Source organism: Geospiza fortis, unplaced genomic scaffold, assembly GCF_000277835.1.
Source record: "Geospiza fortis unplaced genomic scaffold, GeoFor_1.0 scaffold121, whole genome shotgun sequence".
Classification (NCBI taxonomy): Eukaryota; Metazoa; Chordata; class Aves; order Passeriformes; family Thraupidae; genus Geospiza; species Geospiza fortis.
The window spans coordinates 423141-448577 of NW_005054346.1; the positions used below are offsets into that span (position 1 = coordinate 423141).

The window sequence follows — 25437 nt, forward strand, 5'->3', positions numbered from 1 at the left end:
CTACATAGAGCCTGGGTGAAAATGCACATTACAGACATCAGCCTGGAAATCTGAGTTCATAGTTGACAAGTTTAGAATTGACAATTGTCAAATTGTCCTCCCCTTATCTTGAGACATGTATCCTAAGGAGCAAGCATAACCATTCAATTAAAAATAATCACCGAAGTCTGATGTTCTTTGTGCTATTCTACTTGTGGTTTTTATGTCACTTATTTGAAAGCACTGATTGGACAAAAACTGGCAGAAACCTTATTTTCCAAGAAAATTTCCAGCTCAGTTTCAAGTACAGAGGTTAAAGATATTCTAGAACTGTCTTAAAAATATCCTGTAGAATAAGGAAGCCAACAAAGCATTCAATTTTATGTTTTGAGAGTCTGACAATTTATTACTGTGCTTCAAAATGTTCAGTTGTGCTTGTGTGGGCTTTGACATGGCTCTTTCAGCCAACAAACATAATCTCATAGTGTGTCTAAGCCTCTCCACATAGATCTTACAAGCTTTACTCTGTTGTCAATATCCTCCCTTGTGTTTCATGACCTAGGTTCAGTGAATACTTCAGGACATCCATCACATGGCATCAGACATCTTGATGACACCAAACCTTGCACACTGCTGTTTAATGACCTCTTGTATTATTTTTGTCTGTTGACTTTCTAAACCCATCAAAGCAGATTACAGCCACTTACAGTGTTCATGTCTTCTGAGTCCTCTGCTCAGCTTAATACAGCAAGGAAATCACCTTATCTGTCAGATATTCACTGTACCCCAAAATCTCTCTAAAATACATCATAATCCTTCAGTTGGACTAAGAAAGGATCTCTTTGGAAAGATAATTGCACAATCTGTTTTAAACATATTTTTCATTCTTATGTTCAAAAAGAAATAGGTTTTCCACTATCTATTTTGCGAGCAGTTCACTGATGCCAATGGTGTAGGTATGAATGCCAATGGTGTAGGCATGAATGCAGACAGCAGGCTATAACTTTTGGTTATAAAGTCCTAAAATTCCTTGAAAGTGATACAAGCTAATAACATACAGAAACTGAGCCCAGGCACTACAGGTTACACATATTTATCAGCCATAATTCCTGACAGTCTTGCATTCATATACCACAGCCACTTCTTTTTTAATTGAGAAGATGATTACAGCAGGACTTCCTGATACTTGTTCTTGCACTCCCATCCTCTGCTGTTGCCCATTCTCATGTGAAGAAAAGTTAACACAAATAAATACATATGTTAAGGTGGTAGCAAATTCAATGCTTTACCATTGCCAAGTATCATTTCACAATATGTGATTGGGATTGACTGGGACAAGGGGAAAATACAAGAAATAATTTTTTCAGCCCTTTCTGCCTGGACATATCTTTGCTCTGTATGCAAAATCTATAACGACCATTTTATAGTCATGAAGAAAAATTAAGGCTAAAGAAAATCAGAACTTTTTAAAGTAGCAGCTGATGTTCTGCTTTAGCAAGGGGGTTACAGTGAGCAGTATATTTAGTTGTTTTGTTTTCTCCTCTGTGAAAGATCACATGCTGCATTTCTGCAGGAAAATTTACTGCCACCTGACTAAAATTAGATAGTCCACACTTATGCTTTGAGTTTATGTCGTTATCCTGGGAATGGTGTGGGAGTTTAAATCTATAATCTCTGCATACTCACGGAAAGGCTGAGGACTATTCTGAATAAATGCAACAGCCCTGGAAATTCAGGCCTTAGCATCTGAATCATTTTTTTAATGAACTCTTTTAAAGCATAGGTGCTGGAAAGCAAAAGTGGAGGGGAGAGGAAGGACAGGTAAGCAAGCATACCATATGGGTACTTAATGTATCTGGCAGCCTGCTGTTTTACCACTCTGGAGCCTTGTAATAGTATTAGCTGACACAGACGTGTGACTGTGCTTATCAGACGTCACTGCAGGGCTGAGGGACACACTGTGGTGGCAAGCCCCACCACTCCAGCTTACACTGCATGCTGCAGCTCTAAGTGAGTGCTGCTGCTGCTCCTGCTACTCAGACCTTCAGAAGGCCAGCCACTTAATAGATAACAAAACACTCCCAGGTGTAACTAGTATTGATAATTTTTTTTCTCTTGTGTTTCTGTTGAAAAATTTTGCTTCACTATCTTGGTTTTTTTTGTTTTTTTAAAGCAAGCTAAGAGCCCAGAGCCTTCGTAGTCATTGGCAAAACTGTGTTGGGGGGCAGGGAGGGAGATTGGGAAGGCAACAGCAGCTCCCAGAAAGGGACACCATCTCTCAGTAATTTAGTTGTGGGGATTTGCCAGGCAATGACAATTTTTAGTTCTAATGCTCAAACCTCTCTTTCTATGGCAGCTTTATATACTGTAGGATATTGCTTACTATCTCTTCTCCCTATGATAGGCTGTAAATTCAGAGAGGCAGGAAGTAAATACCTAATCCAAACCTAGTGTCAGTGTTATTTTGCCTGGATTCCACTTCACTGCACTCAACTGCACTCTATCTTTCCAGAACTGAGCTCTTACAGTAAGCTCCTTACATAAAAACCAGTGCAAAATATTAAAATGAAATGCAAAATATTGCCATTTTTATCAGATGTCTATTTCCAATCAACCTGAAAAAGAAAATAACTTTTTCATTCCCCTGATATGTCTGTCTGTTTGTAAAACTCATACCCTGTTTTTGAGACTTATCATAAGCAAAGTGGTTTGAACTGCGACACAAATCCATGTTGATGACCCTTAAACAGCCTTAAGGGTAAGTCATGAGCCTAATGAAAACTGCTTGCTCTTTTCATTCGCTCAAACATCTATGCTAAATTCTTAAAAGAATATTTAAAGGATGTAAGAAAGTTTTCAGAAATCCCCAAGAGGCTGCCTCACATCTTACAAAAGCAAAAGCAACTATTATCCCAGAGAGCATATAAACAAAAACCATTAATCTAAAAGCCAGATTACAGCAGGACTCTGTTATGAAGCCAATTCTGGATTAGTAAAGCCCTATTTTCTCCTTATTCTATATAATTTCTCCATTTTCTTCCAGTCAATATAAAGTCAGAGTAGACCAGATACAGTGGTTGTTTTTTTTTCCCATTAAACTATTAACTAAGTAGGCAAACAAATGTTGTGCATCATTTTTGTACACATCTATACCTGTGTTCATGTCTATGAGCCTGATAATGTCTTTTCAGTAAAATTAACAAGGCAAGCCCTGCAAGACTAATTAGTTTTTCTTGCACAAAACTTTGGCAAGAAGTCAGCATTTCCTCCCATTTAGCATTTTGGACTCAAACTGGCTCCATTTCTGCCCAAGTCAAAATCTAGCTTAACTGGTTTTGGCCACAGTGAGAATTTTATTCCTCAACTAAGAGTATATTTCTGATTCAGTGATTCAGTTCCCTGACCTGTCTTTTACTGTACATGGTCAGAACAATGCACTTCATTTCAGTGGCCAGTCCTGATTTAGTCAGAAGAGCCACGAGCCAGACAACTTGAAATATGTAGTACATTCTAGGTTTTTCCAGATTTAGAAAAAAATGTAATTTCTGGGATTTTTTCAGCTGTCAAAACCATTGCCGTTCGTCCTTCTGTCAGGTGTTCTTTGATCTCTATCTACTATCCTGTTGTTTCCCTAAGCACAGCATTTTTCCCCCCTCAGGTTAGATGTCAACAAGAGAAGGTTTTCAAGTTAGAGTGAAATCTTCTCTTTCATGTGCCTTATACTGTCAGTTCAATACACAACAAGTGTTAAATCCTGAGACTCCCTCTGATCCAAACCATCTCACAGCTAATAAAATAAAATTATAGCAATGGGATACAACTGAGAAAAATATAGAGCACTGTCTGCCCCTATGTTGCTCCACAGAAACAGCAATAGAAAAGTTTATGCAGACTAGCAAATTATTCTCACAGCAGAAGACATATGACTCTGAATTAAAAATGAGCACATATGCTTTTATTCCTGGAAGCGTGACATCCACAGTACTGGCAGTTTGGGACCCAGTGTAACAGATTCTTAAGTAGTTTCCACCCTTCTGGAGTACCAGATTAATTCTCCACAGATGAACATGATGTAAATATGAAACATTTGGCTCCAGCTTGAAGCAGTCAGAAGTGATTTGCTGACTATCCCACCAGCATTCCAGGATGCTCTGAGCTACCTTATTATTCCTGTCAGCAAACCCTCAGGTGGCCAATGCCAAAAGTTTCTGTTTCCTTCCCTACAATGCAGCAACCATTCGTGAGATATCCCAAAAAAAATAAAACGAACCCCCAAAAATCAGTTAACCAGTTCAATTTCAGATTGTATCACTGAAACAAAGTCAAATACTTCAGAGGATGGAGGACCTCTCTGTACCCTCAGTATTTAAAGCTCTGCATTAGCTGTGACAAGGAGCTTTGAGAACAGCCATGGTCAACAACAGCCTGTAGGTGTGCTGCTTATGTGGTGAACTTGCAATGTAATTTTGGAGTAGTAACTGAGGAGAAGAAACTACTATTTCCATTGCCAATACATGCTTTGATCTATAAAAATATCCTACCAGCTATGTCTGGGTAGGGCACATTCATTTCCTAAGTTGACTACACAACAGAAAGCTCAAATATTACACTCGTGATAGAAATAAAGCACTGCAAAAATGACCAGGCTAGTCATAAGGTCACTAGTCTTACCACAGGCCATTAATATCTATATGAAAATGAATTTTAGAATTTTGTTCCTTAGGCATAACTTACACATCATGACATTGCCACAATATCTTTGTTCTAATTTTCTCCATGGTGTGGTAAAAACTGTTTTGATTTATTTTCTATTTCTTTGCCTGTGAGGACCATTTAATAGTACTATTCTCCCAATTAGAATTCAGCATGTTTTGAGTTAGTTCTTGGAAACTGAACTTTTATCTTAAAGGCAGGTGAATTACAAAATCTATCACATCTGCATGAAATTATCAATAGAAGGAAGTTTGGATCACAACAAAGTTGCTGTATCTCATCTCTGTTTCACCAAACCAATCACTTCAGTCAAATGATAGATTTTAAGAGATTACTTGCAGTTAGGTACATGCTTAACTGTAAGTCATCTCTTAAAATTTAGCATACTAATAATATGTATATTATATATAATACACAAGTAACATAACGTGATGAAAAGAACAAGGCATTCCTTATTAATTCTGTAGACAATGTGATAATGAATTTTTATATTCATTGTCATGGTTTCAAGGAGGCCAACTACAGCAGTTTCTAAGAAGTGACATATTGTTTGTATGTCACCACATTTACTGCTTTAACAGTGCAATGCTGCAGCTCGCGAGAAGGAATTCTGTGTGACTAGCTGCAAACTTTTTCTTCAGATTGTAAGGACAGTTTAAAATTTAAAAAAAAACCAAACCCAAGGCATAAATAATGCTTTTGCTGTATTCTGACACCTGGCTACATTTCTGTGGAGCACAATTTGTTTGCTGCTGGGTGCTTAAGTAAAACATTGTAGCACATATTAGATGATCCCTATCTTCTGGGACAAACTGAACTCTCATTTCTTTCAGGCACAAACTGAAGATGTTGTTTGCAGAGAACCCTCGAAGTTCTGTGCCAAATCCAGCTCTTTCCAGTCAGCATGCTGGAAAAGCTGCAACTTCCATCCAAACAGCAGAGAAGGTGAGAAGCTATGCAGACAGCTGACATTGCTGCCTCATGGGATGAGAAAATTGAGAGGTTGTTAGAGCTAATGCAGTAAATATGCAGCAAGACAACAAAACCTGTTTTGCCTTCCCTTCCTCCTCCCTCTGGTGAAGTCAGACATGCTGCTTTTAAGCTTTTGAGAGATTTATTTGGCGATGCTGCACTGAAAGATGACTTTGCAGAACTTTACCCATGCTGTGCCTGAGGTCCATCCTGCTGAGTGAAGGTGCCTGCCTGAGACTTGAATTTCTCCTACAGTCAGTGGAGAAAGACATGTTACCTAAGGCTGCTCTCAATCCCACTGAGCCCTTGTTTTTCCTGACTAGGTGACAGAGCTTTAGACAACCAGACTACTGATGCAGGCCCCTTGGTTCGGGTGCTGGAGGAAAAAGGCATGAACCCTTAGCTCTTGCAGCAGGACTGGGTCTGGAGAGCCAGCTGAACTCAAATTACTGACGTGAAGGAGGGCTGAATTCAATCTCAAAGCTGCAGACTTTGCATTTAGCAATGTTGCAAAGTAATCCAACCAAGTCAACTTTTCTAAAATGCGTGGAATATCTCAAAGTCAACACCTAAATGATTTTGACACCTAAGCAAAACTCAGTTACTATAAAACACTTTAGTGTGAGTTTAGATGGGTCTCCTCTTCCTCTTCAATTCTTTACAATTTTTTGTGAATAAAAAACAAGTGAATAAAAAACAAACCTTGGAAAAAACCATTCCCTCTACGTAATTCCATTTCAGCAGCAACTGAAAAACTGGAGTAACAGGAGTTCAGCTATCAAGTACTTATGGAAGAAATATGATAAAGTGGGACACCTTGGGATTTATGTCAAAAACATGTCTGAAAGAATTGCTTGTGGTTTTCGTCTAACCCATAAGATAAGCGCTGGAAAGTGCTGACAAGTATTATATCTGAATATATACATATACATACATACAAACACAGACATATATATACATATATATATAAACCCATATGTATTAAAGGACAGAATTCACTTATGGTTTGAAAGCTGGACTGAAAGAGAACACAGGGCAGGGCTGTCTCTTGTATACTGGGCTGGGGCTCTGGGGCCACCAGTGAGGGGCAGATCAGGGTGCTGGGCAGGTCACCCACCCAACAGCTGCAGAACTGAGAGTGTGCTACTATTCTCCTTCTGGTGTTGCTGTAGGAAACATCTCATGCCTCCTACAGCTCTTTTGTGTTGAGAAATTGTATGTAAAATCTCATTTTTGGCTTTATACAATGTCTCTGGGCATTGTAAGAGTGCAGAATACCAATGAATGAGATCACTCCCATCACATGAACTGCTGACACTTGAAATGCTCTTTTGATTCCTCTTTTATTTGCACAAGTTGTTAGACTAAAGAGCCAGACACCATATCATTTTCTCACACACAGATCCTCTTATTTCCTATTGTTAGAGAAACCGAACTACCACATATTGTGTCAAGTGACATTTCTTAAATGCTGTAAAATAAAGGAAAAACAATTTCTTTTCTTTTTTAGATTGATACCTTGATTTTTGTTTCATTATACTAAAATCATTAAGTCTACTGGGTAATAGATATTCCCTTACTAACCCTTCTAAAAATCTCTATACAGGGACTAAGATTTGTGCCAAAGACATTTGATTCTAAAGGACAAACAACTGAGATTATTTTTATTTAGCAGATTTCCTAATCACATACTGCCTTGGCTTCCCTCAGTATATATGAAATTCTCTAACCATATTTCATTATCTCTAGACTTCTGAAAGAGAACTTTTATTAAATCAGTGTCAAAAATCTAAAAGACAAGAATTCAGATATGAAAAATACAAACTCTCTTTACAGTATTTCAATTGTTCCCCTATTTTTACTCAAAGGTTTAATTCTATTCTAAGAACAGTACAAAAATTACAAATTTTATTGATGAAATGATTTTGAAAATGGTGAGGTGTACCTCTAGTTACAGGGAGTGAGGGGGGAAATTACTGGACTGTCATGTTCTCTCCAGGCTTCAACTTGTTCTCTATGGTTGTCAGACGGTATCCATCTATCTGAGAAACTGCAGGGGTGGAAGCAAAGGGGTAATTGCCTTCCAAATGAGTCTTGGTGTTCAGCTAACCCCTGATAAAATGAGCATCTGTATGACAGAAAGAGCACTACTGCACAGTGCAACAAAGAAGGCTTCCACATCAGCCTTGTCTGAAAGCAGACCTGACATAAGACACTCCCTAACACGCGCCTGCTCAATATTTGCTTTGCTCAAGGACTATGATTAATGAAGGGTCATTTCTTTGCTGTTTGCCAATGATTCACACTAGCACTCAAAAGAAAAAAAAACATTCCCTTTTATTTCTCAATGCCAACATTTTATGGCCTTGACAAAGACTAGTAGTTAAATGCTTTCAAGCCACAATAAAAGCCCAAGACAACAAAACACAAAAAATCCCAAAGCCCTGAAACCACAGCAGACTCAAAAGATCAAAACCTGGCTTTACTGCAGAAAAACAACATTTTCTTGTGTGGCTCCAACAATGCAGAGGAGATGGTAACCAGCTGTGCAGGAGCAGTGCAACATCACCTTCTGCAGTGCTGGACATGGATTTCAGCTGCGCTTTGTCACTGGCCCCGGAACAGGGGAGCTGCTGCCATGGGCAGAGCCAGGGAGGGACACATGTTCCATTTTTCTTGTCATTTCCCTTGGGTGTCTTTTCATAACTACATTCCTGCTAATCAGCTCCACCTCAGAGTTGGGCAGGGCAACTAGTTCCCCTTCAGGCTGCAGAGTGACAAGAAGCCCCTACAGTTGCTCCTTGTTTGATCAACTCTTTGGGTATGAGCACCACAAGGACACACAGACTCACTAAATAAACTCAAGCAAGTGAAATAACACTGTTTACCAGAAACAAGCAAACACAAACCTCAGCTAAGGGGCCATTTGACCTTCAAATACTTAAAATGCAGTGTCCTCTCACTAAGAAAGGTCCCAGCACAATGCAGTGGTGGGGACGTGAAAAAGGAGTATAAGCTTTCTCATAGTTGAAATTTTCCATGCTAGGGCACAGCAACAGCTCATCCAGCTTTTTATCACACATCTGGAAGCACCCAATGCCAGGAAACACCCAATGCCAGAGAGAGTACAAAAGGGAATATCTCATAAGGTCTAAACATCTTCTCTTTATTATGTGTTTTTTGCACTTGCAGACTTTTGGTTCCCTTCAGCTTTTCACAGTCCCTGTCCAGACCCAGATGGAGCAGCAGATAGAAGAGCTGTAGGTTTTCATTCTGTCTGTTTAGGTCAGGGATTGTGGATTCTTCCTGATAGTGTGAGCTCTTCGCTCCTGAAGTATAGGAACTTTACTCCAGTGGGAAATTTCCTCTGTCATTCATACATACTTTGTACCTTTATATTACAGGATTTTTCTCCATCAAGGCTCTAAAACACTTACTTTGCTGACATCCTCAAATAAAACTAGGCATTTCACTTCATTTGCCTTGTTTCTTTAAACCTACATGGTTTACATAGCACCTTAATATATAGATCTGTCTGTTTTTACATATTTGGCTTAATTAGGACTTTGCTAGCACCGGGGTTCTTTTTACTGATATTTTTCCTATTCTTATTTAAGAGATATTTACTTTCTCTCAAGTGGATGATGGCCTGGATTTTGTGTGCTTCTTCACATGACATATTTTCCCTACTTTTTTTTTGTAAACAATTTTCATAATGTCTTCAGTTCACTTTTTGTGACACAGAGCAAATAACAAAATGCAATGTTAAGTGAAGACTTTACTGAGTTTACCTCCCACATCAATTCTGTTCTTCAGAATGCCCAGTTCAGACATTTTCTGAGCCGTACAAGAGTGAGAAGTTGGAACCAGGTAAGGAAAAAATGAAGAAAAGTTAATTCACAGAAGTTTTACACATGTTGTCTAAGAAAATGCCAGGCACTATGGAACCCTTTGGCAGTCCAGCTGCAGTGCTCCAGTGGCATCAGCTACTGTAACCATGTCCCTGCTGGATGCCATTTGCTGCACCCAGGTCTTCCCCCCTCCTGCCCATCACTTGCTCAGCCTACAAGGTCTCTGGGATTGCACACAGATATTCTCCACTGGCTGGTGCAGATTGAGAGTAATGGAAATGAATTGTCACCACAAGTCACAGTGAACAGAAAATAACTGTCTCCATCCAGACAGCAGCTGCAGGACAGGTCCAACAAGTTATTTACTGCTCTGAAAGTCAAAACTGCTGTCTTGAGTGAATACACAACAGCCTTAGTCCCTCCTTGTCCACTTACAACAAACTCTGTTTCTTCTTCTTACAATATGCTGAACAAAAAATTTGGAAGATGCAGAACTCCATGGATGGAACTTCCTGGAGAAATCAAGTATCACTCAGTGTGCTGGTCCCTCCACAATGCACAGCAACACTGAAGCTGTCAGCCTGGCCCTGCATGCAAGTTAATAACTTTTGCCTCCTAACCCAAGGTGAATTACTATGGAAGTAGGACCAAAGAGTGATCCAACAATCAGGCTTCCAGTCCAGGCTAGAGCAGTTGGAATTAATTTAGTAACTTTTGCCCTGCAACCCATTTCAGAATCTGGAGGAAGCTGCCTGTACCCATTATAATCCCTTGCTGTCTAAAGTGTACTGGAAGTGTAGGCAGATTGCAGCATCTCAGAGGAGATATTTAATATTTGCTAACCAAAGCCAAAAGACCAGGATGGAATAAAGAATCAATGACTATGGATAAATATCTAAAGCAAAATCTGGATGCCTTTGAAGACTTTCTTACACTTTTATCTCAGCTCTTAGCATTTATTTCAGGTTTTCCACCCACAAAGTCTTTTTTATTGACTGAAATTAAATATTAATTCACTTTTCAAGCTACACTGTAGAAACCTGATCAAAGGCAAATGGTTACTATAATAAGTAGTAGTTAAATTCTATAAGTATAAAGTAATTTATAAATTTTCTTCTAAACTATAGCACTGAACTAAACATGTCAAAAGGCTCTGGGACCAACTGACATGCACACCATTACACAGACACACCCACAATACATTGGCTAAAATAGTTTATTTTCTATTAAAAGGAATAGAAACAAGGCAGCTGAGTCTCTTAGACTTGTAAGCTTTCAAATCACTGCCAGCATTATTAAATGGGAACATTATTACTAATGGTATGAGAGGATAAACTCTGCCTGTTCTAAGTCTAAAATATTCAAGACCAAATTTCCACAGAAATAAAAGATGTTCCAGGTGAAAGACCTGGATCCAGCTTCCCACTTTGTCAGAAACTTTTTGTGGGACCTTAAAGCAGATGCAGTGAACCTCAGGTCCACATTTGTACAACAGGGCTTCCCTACTCTGTCAAACAATTGTAAATCTCAAATCACTTCAATATTACAAGGAACTCAGTAGTAAAAAAAAAATGACAGTAGGGACAGGTGAGAACATACATCTACTTGTCTGCATTTAATTTGTAAGCAAGGCTTATTAACTTCGCTTCTGACATACAACAAAATGCTCATGCTTTCTTTAATAGATGTCTTTTCACCCCAGAGGTAAGCTTGTGGCACTAAATCTTTACTAGGATTGATTTACACAACAAAAAAGATGAGAATATTCTCAGGCACAATGTAAACCCCTCCCTGGAGTGTCTTGGTTTTGGGTTGATGTGGTGACATGCTGATGTGACTGAGCTCAGCACCTCACTTTGCACGGAGATTTTTGCATGCATACACCCAGCACACACAGAGAAGCTGTCAGTAAACAGGCAGGAACAGCTGTCCCCAGCTTACTTTAAAATTCTGACCTACACAGCTGGAGAAAACACTGCTTTGCTTTCACAGAAGGAATAATCTCACTCGCAAGCAGGCTAGTCATCAGACCTCCTCTCTCAGGAGATGGCTGTCACTACTCTGAAGTTCCTTGCTGTGAATTAAGACATGGCAAACTGGAGACCCTTTGTATGGCCACTGCCTATGACTGAAAGGTCTGACAATAGAAACAAAAGTTATTTGAGATAACGTGCTAAGAATTTTTAAAAAGAAAGGAGTAATAATGCGATGGATTTTAGGAATAAAAGCCCTAATAGGCATTGGGATTTCAATACATGTAGATACTGGCTGATTATATTTCTCCTATTCCCTACCCTGTCCTTGGTCTTCTTTTCTGATGATCTTTTCTAGCCTTAGAGAAATTACCTGGTGACTTGGACTGCCTATTTATTTTCTTTTTCTTTTTTTTTTGCAGCCTTACCATACAAAGCAATGCCAGCTGTACAGCTGACATAGGTCCATTATACAAGGTGGAATTTAATGATCTAAATTGCTTACTTATTCCAGCTAACATGCATCTTGCTCCTGATACAGATTTCCTGTCTTTGACACATGACAAGCCAGCCAGAGCTCTGATACCCTGCTATATCCCCAAGGCAGCCTGTCCCCAAAACAGGCTGCAGCCCAGCTGCCCCCAGAGCAAGCCCTTGTGCAGAGCCCTCCACTTGCCCAGGGCTGTTTTCTGGTGAGGCTTCATGAAGCACCAGCTGCAGTGCAGAGGCTGAGCTCTCATCATTACCAAACCTGGTGGCCTGGTGGCCTTGAGGGTTTCCTATGGTCAAAGGACAATATGGACATACACAATATTTGCAGAGGAACCTGAGTGCACTTGCACAACTGGGACAACAGATCTTGTGTGGAAGGGGAAGGAAAGACTGCTTTTGCTGTTCAGACACAACCTGGCTCTGTGCTTTTTATGTTCATTTTGATCTATTATCTTGCTCCCTTTTTTTTTGAGTAAATGTCCTTTAAAACTGTGTTTCAAAATAGCACCCTTAAGTCTAGAATCTACCTTAGCTTAGTGAAAACCTTAGTGAAAACTTACCAAACAATGAACACCAAAGTATTTGACGTCATTGAATAAATTTATCAGCATTTTTCATCCACAGAAAAATGTATCTTTTTTTTTCTTGCACGCTAGATCAGTGTTAAATCAGTGCACATCAGTCAATGGTTGGTTGCCCCTCTTCTATAAACACAGAGATCTCAGGTGACTTAGGTGAACATCCCTCTGGAGGGGAGGTTTCATTCCAGAGATGTTTTAAAACCACAGATATGGTGATATTAAAAAAAAAAAAAAAAGCAAACATGTAAAAATGCTGTGAGATTCTTTTGTTTAGACATAAAAAGGAAATACTCGCTTGACTTCTGATTGACTCCTTCATGCATTTACAATACAGAAAAGAAAAATGTAGTTTTGGATGGATGGGAAAGGAAAAGGGGAAATCCAATTTAAAATCCCCACTCTTCTCTTGCATTTTACTTATGTAAACTCTAGGCGGGTTCAGTACCATTTCTGTGCCCTGAGGTGCTGTTTGTCTGTGGCACAGCACTGAAGAACTGTTCCTCCATCCATCATCACATGGTTGGAACAAGGAAGGATTTCCACATGTGCTCCTGCAACAAACTGATGTGCCACAGGGATCCACGACTGGCGCATGTACAAGCTGCTCCTCCTCTCAGGAACACTCGAGTTCAGCCTAGTTCCCAAGGGATAATGCTCCTTTTCACACAATTGGAATATGAGAAAATGTTCAGAGTTTTTGAATATTTTCTTCCCATCTTCCATTTTAAAAATGGAGGGGCAAAGGCATCACAGAGCTTTGCAGCTGTGCCTCCTGCTCGCAGGGACCCAGGTTCTCCTGCTGTTCCCATGCTGCCTTTCAGCCTGGCTTCACAAGCAGGAGACATCTGTGCCTGCCCTGTGCCCTTTCCAGCTGCCTCCTGCCTTCCAGTAAGGCCCTGGGGGAGGATGCCTCCATGAAAAAGTGGCAGCAGCAAAACCCTCCTTAACCACTTAACCACCTCTCCCTCACACACAGCCTCCTTCTCAGGAACATGGGCTTAGGTAAGGGCTGGGTTTTGTTTTTAATTCCAGTTAGAGAGGAAACTGATGCTGGAGTTAGAAATGCTGAAGTTACATTAATCTGAATCATTATTGCTGAAATGCTTCAGACATGTTATCAGAGATTCAGTGGATATTTCTAAGATTCAATGGATATTTCTAAGATTAGGTTTTTCCTTTCAATTTCATACCCGCCTAAACTAAAAAATTTATTTTCAATTAACAACAGAAATCCGACTGAGAGGGGACACCTGTGAGTCAGACATAGCAGCTCTCATCATCAAAGCATCTCATCATCATCAAAGGAAATTAATTTGCTTTCAGAAAAGAGGAGTATTTCAGAAGAGCTTATTCTTCATACAGACATTACTAACATCAGTTACACAATATTGTAATAAGACTTGTCCCACCATTCTGTGTTAACATGCACTAAGAATGCTTCCTAAAGAGCACATCTAGCCCTCATCTACTCCCTCTATAATACACTCATCAAGCAAATTATTTTTCAGTCCAAGAGCTCTCATCTCTATCAGCTACTCTAATTAAAAGACCTCCTCTTCAACTTACTTATTTCATCCAAAACTACACATACAAGTATGTAGCAAACTGTGTTGATTCTTCCTAAATTCAACAGATTGAAGAAGCACTGAAAAGCTAAAAGGAATTATTCACCATTTCACTATTACTGGAGCACCTACAGTATTTTGAGTAAATTTGTTATATGTAGTTTAGAATTAAATCCATTAACACCAACCTCACCATCAGGCAGGAGAATATATCAATCTAAAATGCAGATTACAATAAATTGGTATCAAGTTCACAGAATTATTGACCTGAGTAATGTGTCCACCGTGCTTCAATTCTAAAAAAAGGCTGTAGAGTTCAGTGAAACAGGACTGGTCTCATCCTATGTACTCTTTTCATATTACATATTTTGCCTTGTGTGCTAAATGCAGGTAGCCATAGCCTAAAGAACTTTGAAGTCAATGTTAGTGTTACAACTGAATTCAGTTGTAACACTAACATTAGGGGCACTAACCAAATTTTTCTGTGCTATCATCTCACAAAATGAAACTGTATGCACACATGTATAGACCACAGGCCAAGATACTTTTGGAACAGCTTTTTTTGAATAGCATTTAACTCCACAAAAGAGTTTATATCAAAATTTTAAAGATGACATATGAAAATACAAAAGCTTTGTGAAAGTAACAGAAATGGAAATGAGTTCCCAATTTTTCTCAGAATAAGCCTGTAACACAATTATCAGTCTTCAAAAGAACAGCCTTACCTACTTTATTTTAGCAATACCCATTGTTCTCCAGAAAAACTTCCCCCAAAGTCAAACACACTGGTGGATACTTCAGTGGAACAGAGCAGACAGGTCATCCAAGGATCCTTCAGTAAGCAATACGAAAGGAGGCTACAGTGCTTGGGAAACAAACTATGTGAACATGACTTTGTAACAACACAGCTTGATGTCATTTCTGTCTGTCACAGAAATCCAACTGACTGAAAGAGTAGGAAAAATTGAACCATCTCAGGAGTTAGCCAAAAATACCATCTCCAGAAATACATGAAATCACAGCAAGCTTAACTGTCCCAAAGCATGCCAGCAGCAATCCCTTGCAATGGGGCATTCTGCGAGTGGCCAGTGGTACCTGAAGCTGTCACTGCCACTCGGTTGTCCTTGGGATAGCTCTGGCCTGTGCCATATTGGAGCTCTTTAAAGCAATGTCTGACCCTTGTGGTTGCATCAAGGGAGACTAAATGATGGATGATTGAAGACAGTGAACTCTGGGTAACAAATGTGCCCCAGCATCCTGCAGAGAAGCTCATTGCTGCCTCAGAAAGGAAAGCTCCCCCTTTATGAGCTGTTTTGTGAAGAACAGCTCTTTTTGGACTTTTCATTATCTTATCTTTTAGAAACGAGGACAGAATAGCTTAGAAAACCCCAGAAGATTTTTCATTAGTTTGGTGAACCACCAGTTTTTAGGCAGAAGCTTAGGGGAGCAGGCATAAAAAGATTCTCAGTGAGGAATGAACTTGAGCCTCAGAGGTCAGGGAAGACTAAACTCAGGAGTTCACCTTTTCATTCAGATAAAAGCTTCCTCAGGTTGCAGGTTTGCATCCCATAGCTCCTGTCTTTCCCTGCATTTTAGAAGAAAACCTGTATGAATATTTATTACAAGTAGCTACATGATGATTTGAAAATTCAGCAAATATGATTCAGGCAGTTTGTAGGCACTTAAATACTGAAAGAAAACTACTGCTCTGATAGCTTCAGCCATCTCACATATCTTCTTGAAGTGCAATATTGTAAGCATTTTTTTTTAAATGGCTCAGCTGTCAGTGTTGTACACACTTATGTATAGTATATGTGTAGGATAAACTCCAACAAATCCCAACACTTATTTTGGAAATAAAAGCTAGTCGGTAATATTTAGAAATAATGTTCCAAAGTAACCATGCTTTTCTGGTGCTCAAAAACACCAGAAGAACTGTCTCAGGTATGTTATGTGGAGTACAGGTATTGGCTCACCTATAATGCTGTAACACTCATGTGGAAAGGATACTGCATGCCTATGAAATTACTTAAAATGTAGAACTGTTTTCTGAGTCCCACCTAGTGTAAATCAAATTCACTCATCCCACCTGAAACACTGGCCTTTTTTCATGCTTTCCCAAAAAGAGAACAACCAAGGCATGTTAAGAGCAGACTGTGGAGGCTTCATATAAGGACTGTACTGGAATCCTGTTTTAATCTCAAAGTCATTTTGAAACAGCTGTGCCAGTGTCACTTGCTTGTTTTCAATATTTCCCCAAAGGACCTGGTTTTCAGTACTATGCGTCAAATATTCACATATCTTCATCAAATAGAAAACTCATGAGTCTGCCATATGTCATGATAAATACCATGGGGTTTTTTTTCTGAAGTAAATAACATGCAACAGTCTGTTTGGCTTCCCAGTCACTTGGAAGCAACTTTTGTTGTTCTGCATCTTGCAACAAAATCAGAGAGCCAAACAAAGGCCAGTTTGCAGGGGATCATATAGATTTGTTTTGTCTCTCAGCTCTGCAAAAGCCAGACAGAGCCTGTTTATCCAGACAATAAGATGCAGCCCTTTGTGTCCCATAGATTATGTCCAGATAATGTTTCATCATTTAATTCATTACTGTATCTCCCTGAAATCTGATTCCTTCCAAATATCTTACATGAGAGAAGACAATACACTGGCAGCTGCTTATAAAAACATGGAACGGAAATGCAACATTTTTAGGACATCTGATCTGCCTCTGAGTGAAGGGAAAGGCACAACAGCCTGGTCTGTCCCCTCAGGCATTACCCAGCTTAAGTGACATGTCACAGCTGAAAATCCAGCTCATGAGATGCCTCTGATTTTGTGAGGGGCATGCTGTAATGCCCAAAGCATCACCCTCCTAACCAGAAATACTGCAGGACATATTTTAAAATATATATACCATTGATGCTACTCTACACTCAATAGATGGTAACAGCATAAAAAAGGGATATGAGCAGTGGTAAAAGAAGCTGTTGTTGTATTTAAATTACTCTCCTAAGTTAAATTAAGTTAATTTGCTCTTCTAAATTAGGGATGCAAGGTGCTGGGGTAAATTGGAATAAATGCTTTCTATCCATTATGGCAAAGGATAGCTGCTCTCATGCAGATGGTACCTGCTGGTAAACCACTGTAATATCATATATCCCAAATTCTAGTAGGTTTCTCTGTGCAAGAGCTACTGTGTGATTCTGTGAATGGTGTCACAAGTGCAGGCATATTCTCGTCATTACTGTAAAACTTTGTTTTGCAAAACATTACCAGTCAGATATTACCAAATATGAAAAATGGATATCCCCAATTTTAAAAATAATTATTCTTGCCTTTTCTCCCTCCCTTTAACAAGACTCTTTATGAATCCCCTTTGATTTTCCTTAATGTATCCATTAAACCAGAGTCAGGGAAGCCCCTTTAGCACAGCTACAGAAGTAAAGTTCTCATCCCTTTGTTCATACAGGGAATGGGGATATTCCCTGGTGCCAGCACTTGATGCCAGTGATGGACTGTTATAAAATGAGTCACTGCATCTTTGCTTTTGGCACTGCTTCCACAATTTCAGCATCTGTTTTACTGAGAATTAAGTGCCAATAATAAGCAAGTGGGTTCAAAGGACATTTTACTCTTTCCAACAGCAGTTTTTAGTAAGTTTTTTAATAAATTTGCACACCACTGATAAAATCTCAGGGCTGAAGGGAACCTGTATGTAACTGAGGTACTGAACACCTCTGAAACAAGACAGATCAGATGGTAGCTGTATTCCCATGACACCTTAAACTGACCAAAAATGCTGAATCATGGGTTACATGATACTTCATATAAGAACTAAATAGAAGGCAAATAATCTTTTAATGACCAGCTCAGCAGTGAGCATATGTAAGCTCTTCAAACAAAATCAATTAGCTACTGCCAGTCTTCTTTGTTCCTTGATATAATATCTATTGAAAAAGCAATAAATTCCCTTATCTTTCAAGACATTAAAACACTTGAGTTATTAAATATGAATGACTAGGATCCAATATAATCTCCTTGTCTTACAGTCACATTGACTGACTTTATCGTTTGGCACAAGAAATAACTTCACCTTAAAAGCAAAGTGTGGTAATGAGTCTCCTTGGAAGAAACAACTGTGAAATGAAAACACCTATTTATTACCAGTGACCATCCTCTGTGCTTTGGTGTAACTTATTTTCAGTGGTCAAATTTCTATAAAGTATTGGGAGTGACAATGCAAATGATATTATTCCTGGTAGTCCATTCAAATAAAGGTTTATGACAGGATTGCTCCCAAAAATAAATTTAAACCAGAGGTTGGACAGAAGTTCAAGGCACATATCAGCTACAAAAGAACACTTTTCTCCAATGAATATCCTGCCCTGAGGTATATCACAACATACCAATAAGCTAAGTTTTTCTAAAGTACTTTGAGTGTATATGGTTACCTTCATCCCAGAAGGAACCAGTAGCATAGCATTAATTAAGGTTTACCCCTGAATGAACACTGTGACAATCCAATTTATGAGGACTTGCAAAGGAAAAATGAAGTGTCCTGTATGACACTCTGCTCTGTTCTGGTCATGCATAGTGACTCTGCTAATTTCCACTCACTCTAAGACCACTTTTAAGCTGCTCTACAAGGAATAGGCATGAGAGTCAGTGTGAATTATACATAAGACAGCTGAAAGTAAGAATCAGGCCCCTAATGTAAAATAGGTGTCTTGTCTTTCTTGGCAAGTCACTGTGGCAAGCCCAGCCAAAATGCACTTGTAGCTAAAGAAATATTGGTGGCCTAAATCTCCTCTTGTGTGCTCCTGCTTTTTTTTTCCCCACCCCAAAGGAATTTTTGTTCACAAAAGGGATTAGTTACTCAATACTGCACACAAAGTCCTCACAATTTCCAGTCAGGCTTGGATAATTATACCTTCTGTAATCCACAATCCACTAGTTAGCTGATAAATTAGTGTGCTTTTTACAAAGTAATACTCATGTTACAATTTGTAACACAAACCAAAAGAAAAAAACCTCTGAAAACTAACCCAAAGAAAAACAAAAATCAATAAAATAAGGAAAAATCAGCCCTGCAGTAAAACAAACAGAATTAACAGAGAACACTCTCAACCCTATCAGGTTTCACTTTAAATACAGCAAACCCCATACTGCAGAAACACAAAGGCCAATGTTTTACCCTTTTCTGCATGTACATCAACAGGGGTTATGCAAAAATTCAAGGACAGAATGTGACTGAATAGTAATTTTTAAAATTACTTTGTACTACCTTTTATACCTGATCAGTTAGTAGTCACACTGAGTTTGATGCAAATATTCATATGAGAAAAAATAACTTGCATAAGAAAGAACTGTAGAATCAATCACAATCAATTACATCCTAGTTGTATTCAAAGGGGCAATATGGGATATAAAACACAAATTGGAAAATCTGAGTGATATTTGTTGATAATGTTACTGTAAGGTAATTAAAATATTCTTGTGGATGAAAGGTGATAAGTCACTATCAGATATCTTTAGCCAGACACAGGGTCTTTGTTACTCCTGGATATTCCACTTATTTCTTGTCTCATTCACTCTATATTTACAGTAAAACATCTTGACTAGAAACATTCCATATTTATTTAGGATTTAGCCCAGAAGAGCTTCATCAGTATTAAAAACCAGGGAAAATAATCAGGCTGTTGGACCCAATAAGCAAGAATGAAAGGAAGAGCTCGTGCATTAACACTTTGAAAGACATACTAAATGTATGGGTTCATTTGATTCCCACTCATTCCAAAGTAAGGCTCCTTTGATTTTGGGAGCACTGCACAAAACAATATACCTCAGACACAGCTGACATTGGCTCAGGTAGGCGCTCTCTTAAAATGCCAGTTCAACAAGGTGCTGACCATAAACACTGATGCAATCCAGCTGCACAAAGTTCACAGCTGACTGAAGTCAGTGCTCATTCTAGTATCTGTTGAAGACTTTTATACTACTGACTTTTATACTACTGACAGGTTGGTCAGAGCTGCTGCTGCGCTAAGAAGGATGTTATAGGTCTAACAGCTGCAAATAAAAGACTAAATGATGGCTGATGGCATAAGTAAAATATTTTTTTTTAAAGACAGTTTTCACAAACTACTGGTTACACAATAAGTATAAATAAATGCCTGGTCTAAAAACTCAGATGTTGTTCTGGACCAAAGAATGCCAGACACATACAAAACTCTGTGGTTTGGAGACCAGGCTTTGGGACTTCTCTGGGATGTAAAATATGCAAAATTCCTGTCCTTCATAAATCCCAGCACTGCTTCTCATTCCATAGCACTGTACATGTCTGAAATGGCTGTACTTCTGCACATCTTTATCTTAATCCTACTTAAAAAGCTTATGAATGAGAGCACTGGAAAATGGAGGCAAATCCTGTTTTCCTCAGCTGAAATGTCTACTGAATTCACAATTATTTACTGAATTCCTGGGATGAGGACAAAGCAAGAATAGCTGTGCCTCTAATATGGTAATTAGTGACTGAGATGAGGTGCACATATGCATTTACTAAATAGAAAAAACTCAAAAAGTTAAGTGTGCCTGTACTGTGCAACAGTGCTTGACCTATAATACTACTTTTTTTACTAGCTAAACATAGTTTTAATTTCTTGCCACACATTTTTCTTGCTTTCTCCTATTTATTGTGGCATACCCTGTAAAATACACGCTGCTCATTCACTGTCACCTTGCTCTGTCTCACCTTGCTGTAAGTGAAGTCAGTGGAAAACCTTCACTGACCTCGAAAGGAGCAGGATTTGTCCTGAGATGCCTAATCCAAAGCAGGACTCCCTCTTAATTCAGTAAGCTTTGGATCAGACCTAGAAGGGTTCTTAGCAGAATCAAGAAGTGGCAAGACACAGTCACATATCAAAACCACATCCGAGTATTTATCTCACATTTCTAATCTTTGATGTGAAAGGGATTAAAAAGCAAGCTGTTCCTGCCAACTGCTTGGATGCCACACAGGGCATAAATGACTGAACAAGCACCTATAGGATATTTATGCACATTCATATGATTTCATTTCTTCAAAAGGCAGCTAATATTTGAATTTGATGCTTATGGTAGTATTTCCTCACTTGCTTCCCAACTTGCCATTGTCAAAATCCCACCATCCTTTCTACTCTTACAGAGGAAAGAAGATGGTTGTGCCTCTCGTCTCAGGACAAACTAGAAACTTATTTGACCAAACACAAAAATGAAAAATCTAAAAGAGATCTTATCTAAACGCATCAGACAAAACCTTGCCACTGATCCTAACACAGTCTGTTTCAAAGTGCATTCAACTGATTCCACCATATCTTGTTGTATGTTACCTAAGGTCAAATGTGTTGTGATGGTCTTTGCCCTCCTTTATGTCATTCAGCCAAGTTTCTATAGCTCTCTGAGTTGCCATGGGTGTATCTAACTATGATTTTGGCTCATATATGTATTTACAGACTGAAGGTGACTAGATAGAGAAACTGACTGTATGAATTATGGTGATTTCTAACTACCAGAACCACAGAAACCACATCAAATGGCATTAACTTAGACAAGAGGCAATTGAAATAATGAAAATCATTAAAACATGTATACAAGTGCAATGTGAAACTCCCTGTAGCAGGAAAGATCTATAATATTGAATCAAATTAGAGCATGAAGGGAAAAGGAAATAAAAAGTTAAAAAATAATTATTTAGACATCTGGGAAAATTGAAGAAACAGCCACATCTATCTGCAAAATCTGAGGAGAAATCTGCTCAGAGTGACCAAAGGGGGATTTTCTTAAAAGCTCAGGGTCAACCTAACTTTTAAGCAAATGCGTGATGGGGCATTGTGTAAGTCATCAGAACAGTTTGATGAATGGCAGGCACTCATGCAAGTTTAACCATCCTAGATTTCTGCATGTATTCAAAATGCAAATGAATGAAAGCGAGTCACAGGCAAAGAATGTAAAAATCAGTATATTACTTTTGTTTTATTCATCTGCTTCATCTTACTGTGTTGACTCCTACCTAGTCTTAGGAAAACACTAATTAAGCATATGTCTCAAGCCTTAGAGACAACTGCCTTGGTTTCTGTATATAAAAGAGGAAATATTTCACAAACAAATCTGCCTGCTGGATGTCTCTGAGGCAGCGTCCATGGCCAGGTGATCTCCCAGGTCGCGTGCAGAGTGTTTCAGCAGCGTGGTTCAGACAGGATTTCCTCCTGCCTGCATCCAGGAGGAGAGGTCTCTTATGGAACACACTGATGACGTTTCAAGGCATGCAGGACTGAGAAGCTGGTCCCTGAGTCCTGCAGGCAGTGCAGAAGCTGTGTCACAGAAGTGCTGGCGGGGGCTGATGGATGTTAGCTTGCACCAGGGGATCACGGTGCGTAACACGGCCTCCCTGAACCCTTTTTGGCAAAACTTACACCCATCTGCTTCCCCTCTGCTCTTTCTCCTGGAGAGGAACATATGGCCCAGAATATGTATCTTGGAAGCAGAAAATTTATTCATGTAGTTTTCTAAAATATTCTGAATACTTTCATTTTTCTCCTATAAGCTTTTATTCCACTTACAAACCTTAAATTCTGCCACAACATTTTTTTTAATAAAGTAAGTTCCTGGCTTAAAAAATTAGGTAGCTCACAATGAAAAATGAAAATTTAAAAAAAATGTGTATTTTACCTCCATAGTAAGAGTTACTATTGCAAGAAAAATCTTTGCCAGAATTCTCATTTTTTGTCCATTGCAGCATCATATTTAATACTTACCTTGGTCCAAGGGCATTGCATCCAATAACAAACAACAACAGAAGAAAATAAAGCCACAGTTAAGCTTAACATGAACATCTAAACATCAAACATTTTAGAGTCATTCAAACTGGAGTTGAGCTTCCAAAATTTACCTCACATTAATTAGTGCTTCACACCACAAACAGAACAACTAAGTTCCTCAAGATGCAAGAAAATCTTTCCTTTAAATACCAGTACCAACATCTGTGTGTGCAGTGCCATTTCCACAACCGGGGTAAACTTTTCCATTGTACCAGTGAAACTTCAGCCAACTTCCCTGTTTGGAGACAGCAGAACTGGACCCAGGATTAATCTGAATTTCTTCTCACTTCTGACTAAATATATATAAACTTTACACATCTATATTTGTGTGTGTGTATACATGTTTAGAACATATACTTGTTTATATACATATACCTGTATACACATAAATATGCATGCATATAAATATCTATATGCATTAATATTTTAGTACTTTTATACAAAACACTCTAATTCTTGATTGCAAAAATGTAGCATAAGAGAAAACATGCCATAATAAAACCATGCCAGACTCTTTGATAGCTTATCCAGCACAACCCACCAAACACTGACACAGCACATATGCAGTGCCTGTAACGGGACAAGCAACACTGAAATGGATGTTTGTCATAACCAAATACTTTTCTAACAAGTAGATAATGTACTCTGTCTGCATTTTCATTGAAGTGTTTCATATGGAGTCCATTAAGAATCACACAGATGTTTCTCATCACATGCAGCAAAAGCAAAGTACAGTACAGTATAGTAGTGGCCTAAAAACTGAACTCAACAGGGTTCCTTCTGCTGATTTCAGTGGGTTTAGGACATATTTGGGTGTTTTCACTTAATGATATGTAGATTTTTAGGTTCTTATTTTCTCTAAATATTTTAGTGGATGTTGTTGATTCCTACAAGTCAAATGCATGGGTCATGAAACAATTTTCTACTGTCTTTGTATTAAGCCTATTGCTTATCCTACCTTTGCTGCAACAGATGAGTTGGGTTTCTCAAGCAAGTCCCAAAGCTTCTTCCTTTTCTCTGGGCAGCAGGTATTATCAAACTCTTCCCCTTCTCTCTCTCGCAATGTCTCTGCCTCTCTCCTCAGTTCCTCATTCATTTGCTCTTTCTTTTGATGGTATCTTGCCTGGCAGCAAGATTCTAAATATATTTCATCAATCCCCCAGTAGTCAAGCTCCTGGCCAAAAGAGAGAGCACACATTTCTTCCATCATATGTAGTTTCCCTGTCCTGTAGAAATTCAAAATGGAAGTAAAAGCTCCTGGGTGTCGATCAAAAAAATACTCATTTTCATTGAGATTATAGTCATCACATACTTCTAGCAGAGATTCATGGGTATTGCAGTCTCTGAGTTTTCCCAATCGTGTCCTTGGAAGTCTGTCCAAAGTCCTCCACAGCACTTCATGGTTGAGTCCACCGACATTTATTTTAACTCTCCGTGAGCAGGCTTTGCTCCTAATGATCTCCACTGGCTCCGGAGGGAGAGAAAGGGTGGACCTTGAAGACTTTTTGGTGATCCCTGGTGGAGCTTTCTCAGCCATTCTGAAAAAGATGAAGTTGTAACACCAGAGTCTGCAGGCAAATTAGCTTGGAGACTACGAATATTTGGGCAGAATCCTCTTCAGACTGACAGCTCCATTCCTGAAGCTAAAAAGGACAAAAAATTAGAATATTGCCAGGTACAATGCATCCTCCACTCTCTCTCTCTCTCTCTTTTTCCATACTTTCATATGCAGATGAAAATTTAATGATTGCAATTTACCCTCTTTATAGTGACACTTTGTGGTAATATCCAGAAGCACTGGAACAGCTGGAACAGCTAAGAGCACTATGTATAAGCAAAGGAAAAACTCACTGGAATTCCTGTATTTGTGAAAATCAACTGTTACAATTTGTACAAAGGACTTGGGTTTTTTTCTTTTTCTTTTTTTTTTTTTAAGAATCAGTTTCTGATGCAGCTGTGTTAGCTTAATCTGATTACTTATCTTTTAATGTGTGAGGTGTGCAAATGGAAAGATTATAGGGATATCTATAAGTAAAGACATTCAAAAATTCAAATTTGGGAGATACTGAAACTGAATAAAGCAATCACAGCATATCAAAATCTTCACACTAAACTGTTTCCCTCCTTGTCCCAATTCAAATCTTAGTTTTCTGCATTATTTCATGGGTAAATGTTATTTATCAAACAATTCAAATGCCATCCTGAGAAGCTGTATTTTTTAGCACTTGTATTTTGTACTTACAGTTCTATTTTTAGCACTTATTTCTTTACAAATGAGTGAAAAGAATCCTAAGTCTTTTGTGGCCAACTGACCAGTAATACATGTTATACAGGGAAGGGCTGTGCATACAGTTCTCTGGATCCTCTGCAAGGCTCTTCTCTGCCCCACTGTTCACCTGTTACTTTGCTGCAGACATGACTGCACAACAGCAATCAGTGTCCTCAGTTTCAAT

At 38.8% G+C, this 25437-nt stretch overlaps 1 protein-coding gene across 1 annotated transcript in view; it reads right to left on the bottom strand.

Moving 5' to 3' along the window:
• KCNB2 (potassium voltage-gated channel subfamily B member 2) overlaps window positions 1-24618 on the bottom strand; it is a 164615-nt gene extending 139997 nt beyond the window's left edge. Inside the window, exon 1 of the mRNA XM_005423023.2 lies at window positions 23943-24618. Coding sequence (XP_005423080.1) covers window positions 23943-24521 — 579 coding nt within the window. The 5' untranslated portion in view covers window positions 24522-24618. The remainder of the gene's footprint in view (window positions 1-23942) is intronic.
• Between the last annotated feature and the right edge of the window lie 819 nt (window positions 24619-25437).